Source organism: Centroberyx gerrardi, chromosome 15 (genome assembly GCF_048128805.1).
Source record: "Centroberyx gerrardi isolate f3 chromosome 15, fCenGer3.hap1.cur.20231027, whole genome shotgun sequence".
In the NCBI taxonomy this organism is placed as follows: Eukaryota; Metazoa; Chordata; class Actinopteri; order Beryciformes; family Berycidae; genus Centroberyx; species Centroberyx gerrardi.
In genome coordinates this window covers 10421207-10442930 of record NC_136011.1, presented here as the reverse complement: position 1 = coordinate 10442930, position 21724 = coordinate 10421207, and the positions used below count along the sequence as shown (strand labels likewise).

Genomic DNA, 21724 nt, shown 5'->3' with positions numbered 1-21724 from the left:
GGATCATTGTTATTTTCCTCCATGTATGTATGGAATCCCACAGAGACCCACATGTCTAATGCAGATAACAGTGCTATTTTAGTTAACCCCATTGTGTACATAATATTAAAGACATACAACTCAGAGAGAATTCCCATCAGTGAAATCAACTGATTTCTAAGGACTTGGAAGGGCATCAGGGCATAAGAATCTTTCCACTCACTTTGCGTCTCAATAACTTGATGTAATGAGTCTAGCAATGTTTTTTTTGGTGCAAAACAGATCTCACCCAGAGCTTTAATTTCATGAATAACACTTATTTCCGCCCAAACTGTCACACTGTTCTGGCTCCAGTCCCACATAATGATCACCAACAAAAGACTTTTCTGCATAGCTGTGACTACATATCCCACTTGGATTAACAATGTGCCATACAGAGTTTTATTTCCAGAGATACCCACACCTATAAGGGCATGACAAAAAATCCTCAAAGCCATGTAAAGCCAGTGGAACTTCTAAAAGTGTGTAGGTGGTAAAGTAACTTTCCATACAGCCTAAGCAAAGACTTTGTCCAATGTCCACACGCTGGCAGGAAGCCCATCTCCAGCGCTGTGAGAACTAAACATGGCTCAGGTGTGTGAGGCCAACATGATGGATCATCCTGTTGTGAAGCTGCCCCTCTGCAGAGCCCTGAGAAGACAGCTGGGAGATAAGGAGGGCCCTATATGAGAGCACATCTCCTCTCCACATCGATCCTCGCCACCACCGAGGCAGGAGGTCCTCACATGCCAAACCGCAGATAGGGGAGGGGGTGGGGGAGCCGGGGTAAGTACAGAGAGAACAGCTTTGTAGGTTTAGCAGCCACCTTCGAGTGATAAAGACACTGGGAGATAAAGCCCCTCTTGGCCCCGCGCAGATAAAAGACAGACGATGTAGAGCTTTGTTTTTGGGGGAAAAATAACATTTTCAGCTCTCTGGCAGATAATGGTGATCTCTCACTGGTTACAATCATCTCCTAATCCTTTTGCAGGGTCAAAGAAAAGAAAAGAAAAAAAACAAGCTTAGAGAAAACACACACATAAGAAATAATAATAATAATAATAATTAAAAAAAGAGCTGTTGTGGTCATTATGAACGCGAGTAAACGTGAGTCTTGGTGACACAAAGCTAATTGGCCTCGCAGCTTGTGACAGTAAATTGGCAGGAATAACATCACTGGAAGTCAATTAGGAATGAAAGCAGGCTTTGCTCTCAAAAATGACACTAGCTACAATTACAATTCCTCTGGGGTTGTTAAATACTGTTGCATTTCACAATCACGTGAGAAATAAATAAATAAATTCTACCATATGGTTATAATCTGCACATAAGAACTCTATCCAATATCTACAGTCACAAATTCAGCTTGACTTTTGTTTATGTTGCGTTGTTAGGGAGCAGTCCGACTCTAATACCTTAACACCCGCTTTTAGCTGAAGAAGAAACTGGATCAATCAACAGGGCCGTGCGCGCTAAGATTCTGACAACTGTAAAAGGGTGATTTGCCACAAAATAACAATAATGAAAACATAATAGTGGAGAAAATTGCTTCTTGTGTTTCTCTATACGTGGCAAATCAACACTGGGAGCCAACTGAAGCAGGGAGAGACACCAATCAGGAAGACAATGTGCCGCGCTGCATTATATATTATCGGCAGGTGCTTTACAGGGCCTGGCTTAGTTATGGAGACGCATGTTTGTGACCTCTGATCTCAATCACACAAGTTCTTTAGATGGCTGTGATCAGTGCGCTGAGGGCCTCTCCATGTCACTGATAGAGATCGGGATGCCGCACTGCTACGCAACGACGGCTGGAACGTCTGCAGTCTTAACCATGCATCAGATAAGATGAGGGCCACTCCAGGCAGCGTGATTGGATGTGAATAAGATTTCAACAGCTCTGTATATACACTCTAATGGACCATGTGCACCGACCGGTTGAGTGCTTTCTGGGTCGACGTCATTACTTTTTAATGCCTGTCCCTTGCTGAGATGATTAATATTCGGATTCAAATGGCAACATCTTATCTTGACAGTCAAATAAATGAAGAAATATATAAATAACAGTGGTGTCATCCTAGAAAGTGCTTAATTCGGTCTAGATACATTGTTTATGGTTGAAGCAATATCAGACAATATCTAAAGGAGGCACTGCAGTGGATAATTTGGTGGAAAATGCACCCAGGTAAAATGCAAATATGTGGATATGTAGCATTTTCACACTTCACCTACATACTTCTATATTCTTTCATTCATCTAGCTTCCTTTAGCTCTATGTTTGGCAAACAACCTAACACAACTAGGGCCCGATTGATACAGGACTGATATATATGTAGATAAACGGGGAATAAATTAACATCCAGTATTACTGTATCTGTCGATAAAGACTTTGTTTACTGGTTGCTTGATAGGTGGGCATCTTCTTTAAAAAACATCCTTCAAGTTTGGCTCCCAAATAGTAATTATGACAGAGAGCTTCACTCAGGGCTATTTACCGGAAAATGTTTTTGTTACTTGCCATAAATCATCATCACAGCACTCACTAAACTGGGACAAAAACTCACACACAATATGAATCTGAATATAATTGGCATAACCATATGTAATAAAGTTAAATATGATCACATCTACAATAGATCTCACACCACAAATGTAACGCAGTGTGCACTGTTGCTAAAGTTGTGGCCAATTCTAATGTATTGGTGAAAGGTCAATGCTGCATGGAGCTCAGTGCACTTTGGGATCGGCCTGCACAACTGAAGGATGTCAGGAGAGACAAATACATCTGAATTGACAGTCAACACAGATGGGTAAACAGATAAGGCCGAAGCAGTGACCTTATTTCATATTCATACCATTACTGTCCGAAACTCCCCTAAGATGAAAAATCAAAATTCCACATCTAACTGCATTTTACTCCAACCCCACCCCACTGTGGCGTAGAATGATTACTTCAATCATGTCACTGTGAGAGTCAAATTTCAGAAAAAAAGAACAGTGGGATTGGCCGGTAGCATTCTATTGGGGCTCCCTACTCATTATTCCCACCCCACAGTTGGCCGCCTCGGATTTCCTCCATTGCTTTGAAGATAACGCTCTTCGGCAGGCCGCTAAAGTAATGACCATCTCACGGTGCGGCGCAGTGCAAGGTCGCCCTGCGCCACGCTCTGATGTGTTGGCCCTGCATTCAGTCACATTTAACAAAGACGCTTGGAGCGAAACAGACACTAAAGTCTGCCATTAACCCACAAAAGAATATGGATGTGCCATATGCCAGATTTGATGATTGTAACTTTAATTGCTTTAATACTACTGGAATGAACGATGAGGCATGATATGATGAAAAACAATGGCATTCACTCACCTCCCCCTCCTCCCAGAAGACTGGAGTTTGCTGAAAAGAAAGAAATAAGAGTCAGTAATATTCAAATAGTAAGCAAATGTAGAACATTCAACAGTCAGCGATAAGCAACACTTCAACTGCATAAGTGAAAGCATTTTAATTTAGTTTATCTTTTCATAAAGACACCTATTTGACTCTGCTAATTCTTACACAGCAATTACCTTGATTAAATTATTTATCTAATATGGTGATGATTAAATGTGTAATTTATATCATCTAATGAATTGAATTGCTGTTGAGAAGGAGGTGATGGACAGAATGGTCAAAGCAAAATTGGAGGGGTTTCTCTCTTGTCTCCCACTCCCAGGGTATTGGCTTTGTAAGTGTCATCACAGCAGTAGCTGCCAGCGGCGTCACCTGGGGAAGAGTGGAGGATAGTCTAGTAGTGGAAGAGGGTGCCAAGGAGAGCTTTGATTTTAATTAGTATGCAGTTCTGTTAGCTCAGTGATGATAGCACCTTCATCCGAAGAAAACTAAGAAAGTCGCCCATTGGTGTATCTATTTCTCTGGTCAAGTCAAGAGTGGTTATTGTGGCAATTGACCTGTGGTTGAGTCGGGTCATTTTTAATATCCAATCACATAGGTTGCTTGTTGTTTTTCAAGAATTTGTTTTTGTATAACCACATTCTTGACCGCGTCTCTGTTGCCATTATGAGAAAGGCATGCGAATCAAACACGGAGACACATCAGACAGAGTTTTGCTGTGTCTTGCATGAAGTCAATAGCCTTGATTTGTAGATTAGATCACATTAATGCTAGAATTACAAGCATAGCTGTGTACAATAATGCTGATATTGATAGGCTGTGAGAAGAGCAAGGATAAAGCCAATTCCTCCGATGATCTGTGTATTTCTTTGGCCGTTAAATTAGCTAAAGTTGGCAATGAATGTTGTGGTTCAGTCGGCAGCTAATTTCAATACACACTCCTAGTCAGTAATTCTGCCTTGGCAGATTTCTTGGCAACACGACAGAGGTTAAGCTCAATAAAACATGTGGCTCATTAAAAGCAATTAACAGTGGCCTGTAGTCTTGGACAGTTGCAAGTATCCACTGCTTTACAACAGGGAAATCCAACTCTTGCGCTTTGTAGGGTCTGCTTGTTTTTGATGGAAACACTACACACAAGCTACCAGTGATCAGGCTGCATTGGACAAGAGCTGAGAGAGAGGTTCTTTAAAGCTAGGCTTGTGATCTAACAGTGTGGCTACAATCTTAAGTTTGGGTGGGCTGACAGAGAGGAGTCACATGTGACACAGATAAGATGTCTGAAAACAGACCCAGAATATAGCCCACTGTTATTCTATTCTCAGCTCTGGGACAAACACTCATAGCAAGAACTGGCCCTGTGTTGTTCCAGCGAATCCCCCGCATCAGCCATAGTTTACTGGTTCAGCAGGAGGTAACGTCACAGGCAGCTAACTGGAGAGGACATCATTAAAAATGAACCTGTTTTGATTTCGCTCTGTCGTTGTCAGAAAGAGACATCCCTCGCACACGAGAGAAGAAAGATTAGAGGGGATTTAAAGTACATCTGTTAATTTGAGTGCTACCGAAGTGTAAAGTAGGTAGCCTATGTGTTTGAAGTGCAGTTCATGCAGCGGGCGATCGGAGAATCATGCACTGCAACATGCCTTTAATGATCTTCAGTTCCAACTGCAGCATCAGCTATCATTAGCAGTCAACACTATTCCCATTAAATCCTTGTTATTTCTCAAAAGTTTTGAATTGGGCCTATTCTATGTGGTGCACAAGCAACAGATAATGAACATGTGGTATCAGGAAGAGCTCTTCAATCACAAAACATAGTTCTGTGGCTCTGATTTTTTTTTTTTTTTTACTGATTAATGTGCTGAAGGGTGCTTTTGGGGGCCACTCAGCTTCCGCACCTTTCTGTGGCACCATTATTGCTTTGCATTGTTCTCATTGGAGCACCACACATATGAGTGGGCACGGGGACAAAGAAAGCTCTCCAACTGCTGAATGTGTGTTTCATCAAAGCGCTTTTGTTGTGTGTGTGTGTGTGTACACATACAAGCATAGCATACACACACAAAAACAGCAACACAAACAGAGATGTACTGACAATCCACTGTCATGTTTACAATAGCACCTTTCCAGGTTTTTCTGCGATGAAAGAGATGTTTGCGCTTTCCCAGCCTTAGTTTGTTTAGTTCTCCGATCTGACAGCCATCACCATCAACCGCACAGCTCAAATGAGAGCCATCAACAAAATAGCCTATTACTGCCAGGTTGGGAAATTTTCTGTTCACGCTTTTCAAAAGCATGGATAAATGTAGTGAAGATGTAAAGTAAACGCTTTAATACCAGAGAACACTTTTATTTCAGGAGAGAGAAATGCTTAGAACTGCAGACCATAAGAAATGCCTGGCAGTATATGTAACACTTGTCAATAATGCTGTAAACGTGTTAAGATTGTTGTCGTTTATCTATTACCAGTACAATTAAAGTAATGGTTTCTGTAACAGTTCCGTTTCCAAGCAAGCTAATAGTATGCTAGTTTTCAGCAAAGTCTATCACCGTTGTCTATTCTCCTGGGGAGTCTTCCTATTCCTGAGCTATTAAAACACTGGGGTTTAATTACCTGACATTATGGAAATGCATACCTGGAGGGGCGCTTCATTTACTCCACACCTAATCAGGGATTGGAGATGTGGATGCTAATCAGTTTGACACAATTCTCCTGTGTGTTTGTGCGGGGTGGGGTAGTGGTGGTGGTGGCTGGGGTTGTCTGGGGGTTGAGGTGTTAGATGCTTTCTAACCACATGTGTCTCGGTGTGATCATGGCAATGGCCCACGGGGAGACGGAGAGCGTTCGACAGCCGCCTCATCTCAACGGTGGTTTTGACAAATGTGGAAATAAGGAGGGGTAAAAACGCTGCTTTATGTCTTTTCATTTTCTCCCTCCCTGCATCCTCCCCTCCGCTTTAATGATCAGAACGTCTTCAAACATCCTTCATGTTTTTGGCAGTTTATCTCCGAACACACCGACTGTGCTGCTTATGCACACAAAATATCTGTTACCTACGGAGTCGGTGAACTCAGCCCAGAGCGACACATATCAAGGGAGGCATTAAAATCCCAAAATGGAAGGGGACTTGCTTTAACAATCCCTCTTCAAGAGCCGGGAAGCAGGAGACAAATAAGAAACAGCTGCTGGAAAAGCTAACCTGCAGGAGCGTGCTGAGCAGTCCTACATTCTTGGCACCGTGGGCCGGGTTGTGAGCTTGTGTCTTATTCCTCATGACTTGCCTGAGAAGTGCTTCAATTATCCTGAGTGAAAATCAAAACTAAAATCCATATTTGGCCACATCCACCCCATAATGCATATTTTATAGTGTGTGTATTAATTATAAACTAGCTCTCCTTGCTGTTTGTGCCCGCCCTGGGCTCAGTCTGGCTATCTTGTGGCGGATCAACACATTTCTGCCTTCAGGGAAGCAGTGGGAGAGCCAACAATTAGTATTATCAGAAGACCATTATCTGTTTCTTCTACAGTGGCTGAGCGCCTACATGTGGAGTTGTCTCTTTGAATGCCTGTTAAATGTTTCTTTTTTTCATTTTTTTTTTTGTTCTTTGCCACGACAGAGCCTAAGGAGAGAAAAACATCCTCTATTTTAGTGTCTGCCAGCGTGCACCCCAGGGAGTTCCACGAATCAATTTTTTCTTCAAGGACAGGGCAGACCTGAACTCAATCCCAAAAACAACTACAAAGATCAGATCACGTTAGATAAAATAGCTCAGTGATCTTTACTTTCAATCTTTCAGAGGACCTGAATATTTCCTGTGGTAGTAAAGACGAGCCCTGAAAGTTCACAACGGCCCGGTTAATGAGGGGAGAGAGTGAAGCCAAAAAGAGTAGAAGTCGGGGTATGCCGGGTGCCGGGAGTGCTGCTGATAGCCTTCCCAGTGGTAAGCACAACATGGGTCATAAATCTCAGAGGAAGGGCTCCCCGGGCTGCCTGGAGATGGCAGGTCATTAGGAAGCGTTGAGCCACGGCATTAGCCCGGCCCATCTCACACATGCCTGCACTGTCACTGTGGGAACACCCACTTCCTATCTGCCCTTTGAACCCTTAACCCCCAAAGTCACCTCATATATCCCTCAGCCGGTGACAGTGACGCGGGGCCACCGCTGTGTATTTTCACAGCGAGAAAATATTGATAATGGAAGCCAAGCCAGAGAGTGTGACAGGCACAGTTTATGATTCGTGGCATTGCATCTAGAAGCCAGCCAAGACACAAACAGTGAGATGGAATGGTGAAACCGCGCTCTCGTCTCGGCGTCTCCATATATTTGCAGAGCAGTCATAAAAATGGCTAGCGTGTGCTTCGGTGTGTGAGCCCCGTGTGTGCAGAGGGCAGCGAGGCGTGGACCTGGGTTGCGTGTTCGGTGTCGTCGGCAGAGCCCCGGATCATGCAGTTGAATGGGAAGAGCTAGTGCGTAACCACAAAACCTCAGGGCAGTAAACAGATCCACTGTCTACCTCCTGGTCTTGACTGAACCCTTTAAATACGCTCCATGGGATACACACTCACCCTATCGTTATTCCCCTTTCACGCCGCATCTCAATAAGCTCGCAAGTTAATAGTGTGCTCTGCTGTGACTCGGGGATACAAGGTGGGGCAGAGAAACTAATAAAAAAGTTTTATGGTTCAGGTTGCCCACTCTGTTGCAAATAGATAGGTTGCTGAGTCAAAAAAAGGCTTGGTGCAATTTTTCAAAGGAACCAGGGCCGCCACTGCAGTATAATGGTACCGGCCTATCTCTGTCTGCGAATCTTACAGGCACTTTAGCAGGACTTTCAGTAAATATATCACAGTCAAATGAATTGTGATAGCAACGGTCTGTGCTATGTTCTATAGCAACTGTATGCCGGTTTATTTCAGCAGATTTCATTACTGCCATTTGAAACGCCACTTACCAGTCCACCAGAGAGGAATTCAGATAGATGTTCCAGCTAATGTGACTCTACACACCCAACCTGTCCCAAATAAAAGCACCAACTAGGTCAATAGGGCTGCTCTTTGTAACCATGAGGCACGTCATTTTTTCTTCCCTATTCTTCTGCTTTAATTAGAATACATATTCACAGCTCATTTGACAGACACGTATTCGCATCGACTACACAAATTAACTGTACATGGACGGCCTGGAATAATGAAGGAAATAGTTTAGAGAAACAAAAGAGAGGATCATTTGTAGACTCAGTTGACACTTAGATGGTCATTAGGCGTTCCTCTTCATAGTGTTTTGATGTCTGACATGTCAGCTCTGAACGGCCGTGTTCAAAGGATCAGTGGAGTGAAGAAACTTTGGCAAACTCTTTCTGAGCGGAATAACGACAGCGGCCCACCCCGCCCCTCCCCCGCCCGCACACACACACACACACACATTTCCACTCCACCAGCCTTCCTAACAAGCACTGCTATTGCGCCTAAATATAGGCACACACAGGCAATCACATGCACACACACACACACAAACACACAGAGAGACCACTGGAGACTTTCGGGCCAGGGTTTGATATCTACAGCACCCCATCTCATGTCTGTGGAGCTCTGTGTTAAATTGAAGCAATTCTACCCTTTAATGATAAGGCCTCTTTTTTCTTTTATTAGCCGCTGAAACTCACACAAATAGAAGTAAAACTTAAACGAGCCACCAGTTATAGGATGAGAGAAGAGAGGCAACGGTGGTATTTCTTATTTGTGGCACATTAAAAATGCATGCTACCCCACACATGCTGCCTCGCCTGATAATTCTGGTTGGCATTTTTGTTCTTTATAGCTTCTAGTGTTCCCTAAGGAGCCTGACTGAGCCAGACAAACTTGGGGTTGAGGTGGCAGGATCCCAGCGGCACATCCACTCAAACAGCCTAAAGCTTGGCTCGTGCTTCATGTGGGGAAAAAAAATTGTGGCAGAGTGCACGCAGTCAAAATGATGTAATTGTGACCGAAACGACTGGGCTCGTGTGAAGTTATGCACCACCTGAAATTTGAAACGACGTGGAAGGAACTGCAGTTAGACTGGCTGAATGACGAGGAACCAGAACCACTGGGCAATTCCAGTAGTTTTATTGTTACCTCCGCCAAGGAGGTAATGTTTTCACCTGCGTCTGTGTGTTTGTCCATCCATCCGTCTGTTAGCAGGATATCTCAAAAAGTCGGGCACGGATTTGCACAAAACTTGGTATGAAGGTTGGTTATGGCCCAAGGAAGAACTGATTCACTTTTCATGTCATGCGCATCAAGTCACAAAGACAGCATGAACCAGGAAGAAGTCCTATCTTCCCTGTCTTCTCCGTCTCTGTCCTCCAAGTTATGATATTAGTGTTTGTTGGATCATTTAAATTTACATTCAAAGGTGTTGTTACTTTCAAAGGTGTTGTCAGAAGCTTTCATTCGCCATCAAGTTTGTCTTTTGATGACATCATCTTTCTTGTCTCTCTAGCAATGGAAGAGACTTGTTTGTGTTCAAAAATCAAGTACTGTCCGAAATCACAGGAATAAGAATAATGTGAATTCTATTTTGGTTGAATTTTACTTTGAAATACTCATTACAATATCAGGCGACTGAGATGTGTGCCTTAAGCCCATTCATATTCATAACAACACTTGTCATAATGTTACTGTCGGTGGTTGAAATTATGTTGTTTTTTGCAGCTTCTTTCAAGAAATACAGCAGTAGTCTTGTGATGTCTGGATGTATCAATATGACAACAGGCTGGTGTCACAGTGATTAATCCCTTTCCTCCGCAGCCCTGTCACCTTCATAACAAAGCAACAATACCAGATGCCAAAGCCAGCCCACACATCTATTGTTATAATTACCTGACCTTCAAATCCACATTAATGAGCCCAGGATGATCCCATTCTCTTTCATCATTTGGCTTCCGAGCCCTCCTTTTATCTAACAAGGTCACCTTTCACAACACTCCTTTCTCCCTGAAATACACATCCCCCTCATAAATATACATCTACCTGCATCTGCTCAACCCCTAATTCTAAGAAGGGAGCTTGGAGAAATTACAAGAAAATAAAGCTGTAGGAGGGCTGTGCGAGGCGTGAGTTTGTATTTCTTCTGAAGTTGACACCAAGGGAAAGTCAATGCCACTAAAGTTAGACGTAGAAAACAACTTTCTAACTATATTGAAGAGTTACTTAATAACCGTTTTCAACACTAAAGACACAGCCAGCAATTCACATGAATGAGAAAGACTCACTGCAAGGGCCGTGAAGGCAAGGTGCAGGGAGGCAGAGGATAGAGCAGGGTTCATTAGAGGAAGCTGCTTCGATCTGTTCCCACCATTTTAATCACAAATGCGCTGCGGGTGTCACAACAGCATTAAAATGTCTGCGCTTTGTGAGAAACCACAATCACAGAAAAACAACATATTCAATTATTCATTTGCTCTACTATACTGTATTTCTGCCACGCTCTGTTTTCAGTGTAAGCATAGTTGACTTCAGAGGATTTGGAAAAGGTGAAGCTGAGTTTCACAATTTTAGTGAGAAAAGCCTGTTTAGAAACCTGCAAGGAAACCTCTCTTACAAACAGCTTAAAACATAGCAATGAGTGTCTTTAGTGCAGATACTAAAGTGCTGCAAACATGCACATAATACTCCCCAAACTAGTTCATGAATTATTCAAATGTTAACAATATATTATAGTAGTTTACTCTGCCACATTGTCTTGACATCACAGTGCGCTTTACTGCTCTCACACACCTTAGGAGATGTTGGAGAGCGCTGACACGGCACATGAGACAGATTTATATGAAGTAAATGAGTGCAATGCAGTAGGATAACAAAGATTTTTTACAGTACCATCATTAGCATGATATCATTACAAACAGAGAACAGCATATTAGACAAATACAAAGAGAAATCAGGCCAGCCTAGCTATTCAAAATGAAACACTGCTCACCAGACAAGAAGTAGCCTCAAAATGCAAAATGCTATTATATGCCACTGCAAGACATTTTAACTGATATTCAGCAACCCTATGCAAATGTACCAACTTTGAAGAGGCACCATCATTTTCTGGTTGAGATGAAATGGGTTATCTGCAAACTTCACAGGGGCAAGTCTCACTATGGGGCTGTGGCAGGATTTGGGCCAGCAGCTACATATTATGGATTTATCCAGTCACATTCCTGGATATATCAGCCCCACGTTAATGCAGCCTATTCCTTACTGGTGATCAGACCCGCTGGTATGGTAAAGACCCGCATGGTTCCTCAGGGCCTTCACAGTCCACTGCTCCCAGCTAGGTACCCGCCAGGCAGCCAGACAGTTCCCTGACTATATCCAAAATAACATGGCTGGGATTTCTCCAGACGGAAGAGCCGGGACAGCATTAAATTGGAGATCCTCAGCCACTGAAGTGTGATTCCTGAATCAACTGTCTTTTTACATACCGCTGCTTTCAGTCCGCAGAAAATAGGAGTCTGAGAATGAGGGTCTCGCGCTGGATAGCGGGGCCATGGTATATACACTCAGAATTACAGTCCATATAGCTTAAGTGGAGAACATTGCATTAAGGAAGAATGCATCATCTTTTTTAACACTAAATGTATTTTAACTTCTCTTACTTCCTTAGCAAAATGCACTTATCCAGCACTTAAGAGCATCCATTCCCACCAGCGTCTATTTGATCATAGCAGTGTTAGTGTTGAGGTGATGTGTGAAGAGCGCTCTGGCTCCAGAAGTACTCGGCCCATGTCGCAGAGACTCATCTCCCTGGAGCACCAGCAGAAATCAGGCTGCCGCTGAGGCAACCTTACCATAAGTCCAGAAGAGATACACCGCATTATCCATGTTACAGTGGAGAAACCACTTTCCATGAGGGCATCTCCTTTTCCGCTTCTTGAGTATCAAGGCCAGAGCAGGGGTTGTATTAACCGAAGGAGATAGCTGATCAAAAAAATCAAAACTGTTGCATTTGTACAGCTTGTATGTTCGTCCTCTATGTACAGCATATCATTGTCAATGGGCCCACTGAGATGAGATAATGCACAAACCTGATGATAACAAAACTACAACATATACCATAGAGACACTGCCTAGAGACTAAATGATGAAATTATACGGTGCTGAAACCAGTTAGCAAGGTTTTACAAGCCAAAGCCTCTGCAACAAGATCAAACATTCCTTTGCCTAAAAACACAGCACTTGTAGAAGCTGGTGCTGCTAATTCATGTCCCAAAGTCTAACGGAGTCTAAATGAAGACGTGTCGGTCCAGTCTACTGAAGTGCATGATGAAAGCTCCTACAAAGACAGGCTAATCCTCCTCAGAAGAGAGATGATCTCATAAATAATCATACCTGTATTAACATTAATAGAGACAGTTGTAACCGTTTTGATCATAATGGGAGGAATTCACTTTGAAAAGGTTATTTATTTCCCATACTTTGTGATGGAAATAAAACGGTTTTGCACCTCAAAGACACTGCCTTCCATTGTGCCAGCTCTTTGTCACAGTTGTCCCTAATCATACGCCACATTTCCATGCCACACAACTGTAAGCATAACGGTGTAGTCCCACCACTGGGCTTTTAAACGCTTTACTTTTCCAAACCTTTCCTATTCTGTTGTCATTAAATCTCTAGGCAGCAGAGATCGTGTGGGTTTTAATAACTGTATTGCCAATAGTACATTGATGTCATATTCTGCGTGCTCTCACCATCAGACAAACTAACTTATTAATACTGTGGCACAAACAGCAAAAAAGACTTTTCGTTTCCATATATACAGAAAAGGTTGTACTTTGAATTATAGTTGAATTAGCTATGATAAAGCAATGTTGTAGACTGCAAGTGTTCACTCAACTGGGATAAGAGCGCAGCCACAACAATAGAAATATATTGTTTTGAGCTTCTGCAACACAGCTTTTGTATAGCCTATGGATCACACAATGTTCACTTCAGTGTGTCTTCAAACAAGCATGTGTTTTCTCGTCGACTCAGTCTGGGGATTTAACTTCCAGAAAAACATTCACACCAAATCCAAAAGGACACTTTTCTGCTTGCTAGTTTCTGCGGGCCCTTTGTTACAACAAAACAATAGGCGAACCTGTTTCAGTTACTTATTCTCGGGGCTTTTAAAATGCACCCTATGAAACGGTAAAACACAGCGCTGACACTATGAGAATTACACAATCAGACAGGCAGAGTGTTTTCCTCTTGGCAGTGTCATCAGATAGGTCTGAGCTTGAATAAAACATGGAACAGCAAGATGAAGAGCAGGAAAGTGTTCATTCTTTTGTCTTTTTTTTTTTTTTCTTCCACCGACTTGCCCAGTCTCTAGCACTGTGATTCTTGGTGTTGTTTTGTTTTGAGAGTCATTTGTTTATGTCAACTGAATTGTTAGCCGTCAGTCTGCTCCACATCAAGTGTACAATGGTGAAGCGACTCGCTCACAGGTCCTCAAACAGCCTGCCATTTGGCTGACTCTCATCCTGCATTTGAATCTCACTTTGCTTCATTATTCAGTCTCAAGACATCCTTGGAGTACTTTTTAATGATACCAAAACAGAGGCTGCCGTTCAGACTGAATTTAATAGATCCTCCCAAACAAATCAAAGAATATTAGTTTGATTGAATAATGTGAAGCGGCTCTTTATCCAGGTAGACTTGCCCAAACAGGTTGTTTATGAAATCAGCAGTCGTGAGTATGTCGGTTCAGATGAAATCGAGACCAGACTCCTGAATCACCTACGGTTGAAAAAGTAGGTAAAAAAAAAAAGAAAAATAGGGAGACGAGTCGACGAGGACGTTGCTAATTACATAGAAATTAGGGCTGCACGATATTGGAAAAAACTGACATTGCAATATTTTTTTTTCTGCGATATATGTTGCGATACGAAAAAATACAGCAATTTTCACAAAATGACTTGAATAGCTCTATCAAGCCTTGCCCCTTTAAGAAGGTGGCCTTGTGGGTAACCTGCGCGGGTGACGTAGTAGGAAGTGAGTGTGTTTTTAGCCGCAGCCAGAGTGAGTTGCAGGATGCTAAGTGAGTAAAGTTACCATAGTTAGCAGAAAAGAGCTTAGAATGTCACCGAGAGGCCGTTATGTTCGCTGCTGTACAGAAATAAAGTGCCAGTTCTCCACTGCAGAGTTGGGCCGGACTCTTAGTAAAAAGCTTGTTACCAGCTACGAGCCAGGCTAAGCTAAAATAGGCTAGCACAACACCAGAGGCTTCCCAACTACGGTTCGGAGCCGCGAAAGCTGGAAAGGTAACATACGCTACTCTTATAACAAACCCTTAACGTTAAATCGGAGTAAATTATGTTATATCAGACAGACTTCTCTTGTAGATCAGTCATGGAAAATGAGAACCGTGCGAGTTTTCCTTTTGTATCAAGCAGCAAAAAAGTTGTAGCATGACGTGTTTGAGTTAATTTGCCTTACTTGACATCGCACGTCCTGCGATGTGACTATTGCGCATGCGCACATCGCGATGACGATGCTGAAACGATATATCGTGCAGCCCTAATAGAAATTCAGTTGAATAGATCCAGGTAAGCCTGCCTTGGCCCTCATATACAAATACTGCATTTCAGCTGAGAACAGGATATTTCTATCTGTACCAAACCTGTTTACCAGGGTGAAAGACTGGAATAGTTATCTAGGGGATACTTGACTAGGAGGATAGACTGACAATAGTTATATTTGCCTAAGTGATATTACCTTCCTCATTCTGAACCCTGCAGAGCTGCTTAATTGCAGCGGTTAATTGGCTTGCCTCCAAGTTTTTACTTTACCTCATTGCCGGGGACAGACACACCGTTATATCCAGCTTATTGTCTGGCTTGGGTGAAAAACTCATTTACCCAAGATTTTCTCCCACTGATATGCAGATGAGAAGTAAGTGCGTAGGCGGCTGTATGAAAAATAAATGGGCTATAGCATTAAAGCAGAAGCACAACATATAGGGCTGACTTTAGGACTTGCTGCCGGTGTAACCAATCCTGTGAGATACTAGCTGTGTCCCACCAGGCGGACTTCAGTGAGGATGCCGGCACCGACAGATGACAGGGGTTTTGACAGGGAGGTGTAGTACAGGACTCCAGTGTCTCCTTCTCAAATAGCACTGACTCAACAGTTCACATCTACTGTTAGGGGGGGGGGGGGGGGGGGGGAGTGGTGGAAGAATGAGGGTATTAACCAGAGGCAAACGCTGTGGCACTTCTAGCCAAAGCAAGCCAGGTTTAGAAGAGACTGTCAGGTTTAGTCTTCCTGTGTTAGAGTCTCTACAATGGGAGGCAGGGCACGTGGAACAGAGGGCTGCTTCACTGTGCCGGCTCCCAAACACCAATCAAACACTAAATCACGCTAGTGCAGTTGTAAGGGGCCTGTCACTTCCAGAGAGCCAATTTATGTGGCTTTCACACGTGCAGAGGAAGATGAAGGTTTCTTGAAGCACACAGCGAGACTAACTGTGAGGCTAACTGTAGGGCTCCATACAGTGTAACTCGAGAGAATAAAACACTGGGGTTGGCACCTCTGAGATTTATTTAACTCGCTACCACTTACAATGTTCCTTTCCCTTTGCACTTTGCTGAACAGAGGGAGATATAATTTACATTTCTGTGATTGAAATCAGCATGAATAACCAAACATTAACACCCAATTCCAGTGTCCTTGATTGGACATTTCCTGGAGACACTAAGCAAAAGTGTTCCCAGGGTGGCTGGGTGTGGAGTTTCAGTAAATAAATCCCCGTCTCCCCCTCACATTAGGCTGATTGAGACATCTGGCAGCACGGAGCCTAGAAACAGAGTGGAGCCTGGCAGAGTCTGACCTGAAAAAGCAGCAGATATGGTAAAGGATGAAACGACGGCACCAGGCAGACTGAGAAGGAATTTGCACAATATGAAAAGAAAGGTGATGAAATAAAAGCTAGGAGAGTGTACAGTATTTTTTCTTTTATTCTGACTCAAAAACATTAAAAGTGAGAGAGGAAGAGAGAGACCGAGAGAGAGACGTGGGATTAATTTTCCTGTTTTGAGGAGGAGAGCTCTGTGGGAAGAAAATACACAGTCTCAGGGTCCTTCCTCTAGCAACGTATATGGTATAAGATCCCTGTGAGATACACAATATTTGTTATCCAGTGTAACACACCACACTCCAGCTCATTAATGAACGATCAAAAAAAGTCTGTGACATTTCGCAGTAAAAACATATTTTGAGACATCTAGACTGAAAGGAAAAAGAGGCCATCAAACAGACTGCTGCTAGAGGATACGGTTATGTGATCTGGATTTTTTTTTTTTTTCTCGTCAAGGAGACGTGTCAGGTACATAGAGGTAACATCATAGCTACAATCGTAATAGCCAGGATCAATCATGCCAGTAATAACAGAGATATGAGTACTACATGATACCACTATTTCCCACTATCCAATATGGCCAAAGAAGCACCTGGACCTTCAGTGCAGAGTGTCACAAAATCTTCCAGCTGTCCCCTTGATGCTGAAGACTACTGCTCTGAAAGCCGTTGTAGGGAATCTGAAAGATGTTGCAATGATGGTTTTAATAAGGCGAATCTCTACACAGAAATGAGCTTTGAAAAATTCATCCTTACGACAATGTCAGAGGGCAGACACACCGTCTCTGTAACCCCACACCGCACAAGTCAACAAGACCTTTCGTTGTCAGGCCCTTTCAATAATACTCACTATTGCCCAGCCTGTTTCTACCGAGAGGAGAAGGACTCAGCAGTAACCTTGCATCCCAAGGACACATCATTTGAAATGCATTGGGTGCCACGGTGCTGTGATATATCCTTTTCCCGGAATTAACCTCAGCTAGTCTTTCCTGTCACCAACCAATCAGGGAGTATGAGCGGGGACAGGTCCCAAGTCCCGTCGCACAGACGCAGTGCACTTCTCGCTCCGCCTTTGGTATGTTTACCGGCTCGTATGGCAAGAGGCAAACATGACAAATTGCTTGAAAGATCTCATAGGTCAGTCAGTCACATGTTTGACAAATACAATCTAATTGTGAAGCATTTGCTTGAAAAATCTTTTTTGGAAAGGTGAAGGATGGAAATGTCTCCGTGACCTCTATTAGCGGCAGAGCTCCCTCTATATTCCAAGGTTACCGCAACCATGAGCCTGTCCAGTGAGCAAGAGGTTTCTTGTTTATGTGTCTGCACATGGTAAATGTGAGTGCATTGTGGAGGAGAGGAGAACAAACTGAAGCCACAGATGGCTAAATGCATATGTGATTAAAATGCCATTCAGTTAGGAGGGGGAGATGGATAGATGACCTGAATGGAACAGGCAGCTATACAGGTAGGCTGACTCTGACTAAACTGGTGTACGACAGAGGCTTTTGGTTTGGTTAGCAGTATCACAAAGTCACTACCGTAAAAAAGATTTATTTGAATTGTTAGTCAAATGATTAGACAAAAGCTGCAATTACTGTGCATGAATTTCACATTCCACATTAAAAATTCAGTTACAAACAGGAACAATGAAAGATTAACACAAACTCTGTTAAGATTATTGAATGCACAGCCACAAATTCTTTCAATCTTCTTAATTAAATGCCAAGAGAGAGAGAGAGAGATCTTTTCACAGCATAATAACCGTCACACTGCTAAATTCAGATTTGGCATCAGATTAGCTTCTTTGAGCTTTCTCCTGAATACACTGAAAGAATGTGACACTGTCTGGATTAAGGCAGCACTTCAAAGCAGAGGGACTTTGTGATCATTAATGAAAGTTCTAATTACTGAGGAGCCACCAGTAAAGGACCAGTGCTGGCTCTCATAGCGTTCATCATTTATGAAGCCGGACTACAGTTTCAACTCTCGCAAGCGTTTAATTGGCTTATCTCTCCTTCTGCTACCCAGACATACAAAGGAAACATGGTTCCAGACCCACTCAGAGGAACACTGTCTTACAAACCCACACAAGTCTGTGTCACACAGTAAGTCAGATAGTCTATTAGTCAGGAAGATATTGCCTTGTTGATTGACGAAAAATATAGCATTTACCAAAAAGGGAAGACAGACGCTGAAAATTTTAATTAGGTCCGGACCAGTGATTTAGTGATAGTGCAATCTGTACGAGACCTCTTGAAAAGCTCTCAAACACATTCTTCATATAATTCCCACCACAATCTCATATCCCACTTTGATCAGTATGGGCCTTTGTCTGTAGTTCACTGTGTTCCTGGGCTGCTACAGTTAAGTCCTGATAATGACGCCCACAGCATCTGCCAGCTTGTCTGATTAAATAAACCCTTCGTTGGTGTGGCAAAATAAGCATCACTTTTGCCATAGCATGCGCTGCCTGTTCAATCTTATTTATGAGTAATACAAGGGAAGTGGACGTCTCCTGGCAAGTGCTGTGCCAGTGTGCGCGAGAGGATGTGGTTTAATCTTCACTTCCATCTTTAATGAGATCAAATGGTAGAAGAAGCAGGTTGAAGCAGGATCCTGTGGTCGCTGCTAATGCAGAATGCAGGCCCACCAGCCTGCACACAGTAACACCATAGATGCTGTGTGATAGAGTGAAACACACAAGCCATTAGGACTGTAACACATTATATCTGTGGTTAGCTCTGCCAGTCCCTCAAACAAAGCCTTGTGTCCTCTCATGTTTAGCAGTTCTGTAATGAGACAGAGAGACAGAGACACAGAGAGAGAGAGAGAGAGAGAGAGCGAGCAAGCACTAAGTCAAGTAGAACCAGACCACAGACAGGAGAGGCGGAAACTCAAGAGCAATGCAAGTAGTCCAGGATTAACCTCTCTGAGCGCCCTGTGCTTAAGTGAAATGGATCGGCCCAAATTCACTGGCCCTCTGGTCAGTGTTCCCCCTTGTGTTAGCGTGTCTGTCAGGCGGGGCAGGCATGTGTATATGTACTTCTCTCTGAGGCCATGAGAAAGAGGTCTGGGTAAGGCACCCTCTTGACTGACGGGATCGGATATCCCGTCACTCTTTTTATATAACAGCGAGTAAAAAAGGCTCACTCTACAACTTCAACTGGTGTATGTTGTCGTCAGAAAATCTGACCCTGTTCCATGAAGCCATTTGGGGTATAAAAACATGCTCTGGGCAAGCTCTGTGGCCTGCTCAGGGAGCGCTGTTACACTGTCAATACCTCCTTTGCCCCTTTCCGCCTTCTCATAACCCAAAGAGAGAGAGCATTCATTCTTCAATTTGGCCTAATCAAGTTTGAATCGAGTAACAGCCCTGTGTCAATCTTTGCAAGCACTCTGGTTGCAGATATGTAATCTCCAGTGGTGTCCCCTGGGCATATTTAGCTCATATATAAATAAAGGGATTGTCTCCTGCAAATATATAATATGTCACTGCTGGCCAGACAGCAGGGATTGGTTACAGCCACCCTGTCTAGACAAGCAGCATACTGGCTTTTGAGAAAACTGATATATATATATTTATATATTTTCTCTTTTCCGGATGAGATTTTTGCTGTACGAACAGACAAAAAATAAAGAATTGATTCCAACAGTAAGATTTTAAAATTAACCCTCTCATGTTACCCCCTCCCCCCCAAACACACACACACGCGCACACACACACAAGGAACTAATAGACCGACTCTCCCTTTTAAACCTCCTGCTACAGTTGTCTCTCACAGACTCATCATTAGGTTGGTCCGCGAGGGGCGGTGCTCCGTATGGGAGGCTGATTAAGCAGGAGGCTACGTCGACGCTAACAGCCCAGAGGACACGTAGAAAGGGAGGGGGCCAGTCTGTGGGAGCCCATCGGCCCGCAGTGTCTCCCGCTCGACTAATGTAATCTATGATCTCTCCCATCCCAATTAAAAGAAGAAACGGCCTCGGAACAGCTGTAAAGGGAGGCCTCACAGGAGCACGCTAACCGCTGTTAATGTCAGAAGTCTCATTTAAAGAGCAGCATCTGTTTAGGCTCCAAGCAGGCCTCGTGCCTCTGAGCCGGCTAACAGCAGACACACCCCTGCCCATCTGGAGCGGTGCGGCAACGCTCTCTGTCCCCGACTCACACAGTTGACTGACACTCATATAGTTCTGTTCCAACCGTTAGACCTTTGACTTTGAATGCTTCTTCAACTTTGTTTGAGCTCAATAAAATTAGCACCGATGTTACATTTTATTGATTTGACTGGTTACATTTCTTCACTGAAACGCATGTGATATAGGCTATCAAATATCACACAGAAGCTGGAGGTGCTCAACTATAAAACCGCAGGAGGTGCAAAAGACTCAATGAACTTCAATATCTGAAAAAATAGCCAGCGGTCTCAAAAAATCAATTGAGAGTATCTTTATTCAGCAGTAATAATAAACAGGTTTGGCTATAAACCTCTGACTCTCCGAATTACAGTGACTGCTGATTAGATACACTATTTCTTTGAGAGCACTGGCTGTTAATCAAATATGGTATGATGCACCTCCTATATGAATCAGTGATTTCCATATGAGAACTGTGTGCTGAGGTGGTAAAATTGACAGATCTATAGTCCCACTTTGATGCAAACCACACTGAAACTTGGGGGAATGACCAAACAGAAAGTCCAAGTCAAGTGAGTGTGTGTTTGTGTGTGTGTGTCTGTTCTCTGTGTTTATTTAAATAAATGCATCTATGGTTTGATTTTACTTGCATAACTCTCCAGTACTGTGCTCAGTTCCTTCTACAGCAGATACATGGAGAGCCAAGAGAAAAACTCTTTCTGATTCAAGATACAGGAAGCAGCGGTGCATACAGTCAGGAAATGGGCTGCCTAGTAAAAGAACAGGAGGTCTGGTAAAAAAATTTTTTTTTAAAAAAAATGAAATGACAGTGATTTGTTTAGGAAGACAGAGGAAGGATGTTCACTTCAGCAAATCTGATCAGATAATTCTGTAGTTCAGTGGCTTTCAATGGGAAGTATGTCCATCTGTGTCCATCATGCTCTTGTCAAAATGAGCTTTAAACAATGATTATGTCATCTCTCTGAATGAGGTCATTCTCCAATCAAATGTCAATCAGTGTTGCCTGTGTCTGCATGCATACCAGTTTTGTTAACACATGAGACTGCTGTAATTAAGAAATGGGTCATGTATGACTTGTATTTATACTTAAAGAGGCATTAGTAAGATTTTTACTGCCCCGTAGCACAAAATGACCTATAATCTGGTTTTCAAAACTCACTTTCCAGCCAACAAAAAGTTCCCAACCATTGGAATTTCAAGACTCTCCCAATCCTGCCATCTACAACTCATGGCAAAGTTACATGGGAGCAAAGTACCACATATGAGCACAGGGAGAAAATGACTGACATA

At 43.1% G+C, this 21724-nt stretch overlaps 1 protein-coding gene across 2 annotated transcripts in view; it reads right to left on the bottom strand.

Moving 5' to 3' along the window:
- The window catches only part of macrod2 (mono-ADP ribosylhydrolase 2), a 399869-nt gene that overhangs the window by 279185 nt on the left and 98960 nt on the right, over positions 1-21724 (bottom strand). For both annotated transcript variants that reach the window (XM_071897955.2, XM_071897956.2), the window contains exon 4: positions 3383-3412. In XM_071897955.2, the coding sequence (XP_071754056.1) occupies positions 3383-3412 (30 nt within the window). The remainder of the gene's footprint in view (positions 1-3382; positions 3413-21724) is intronic.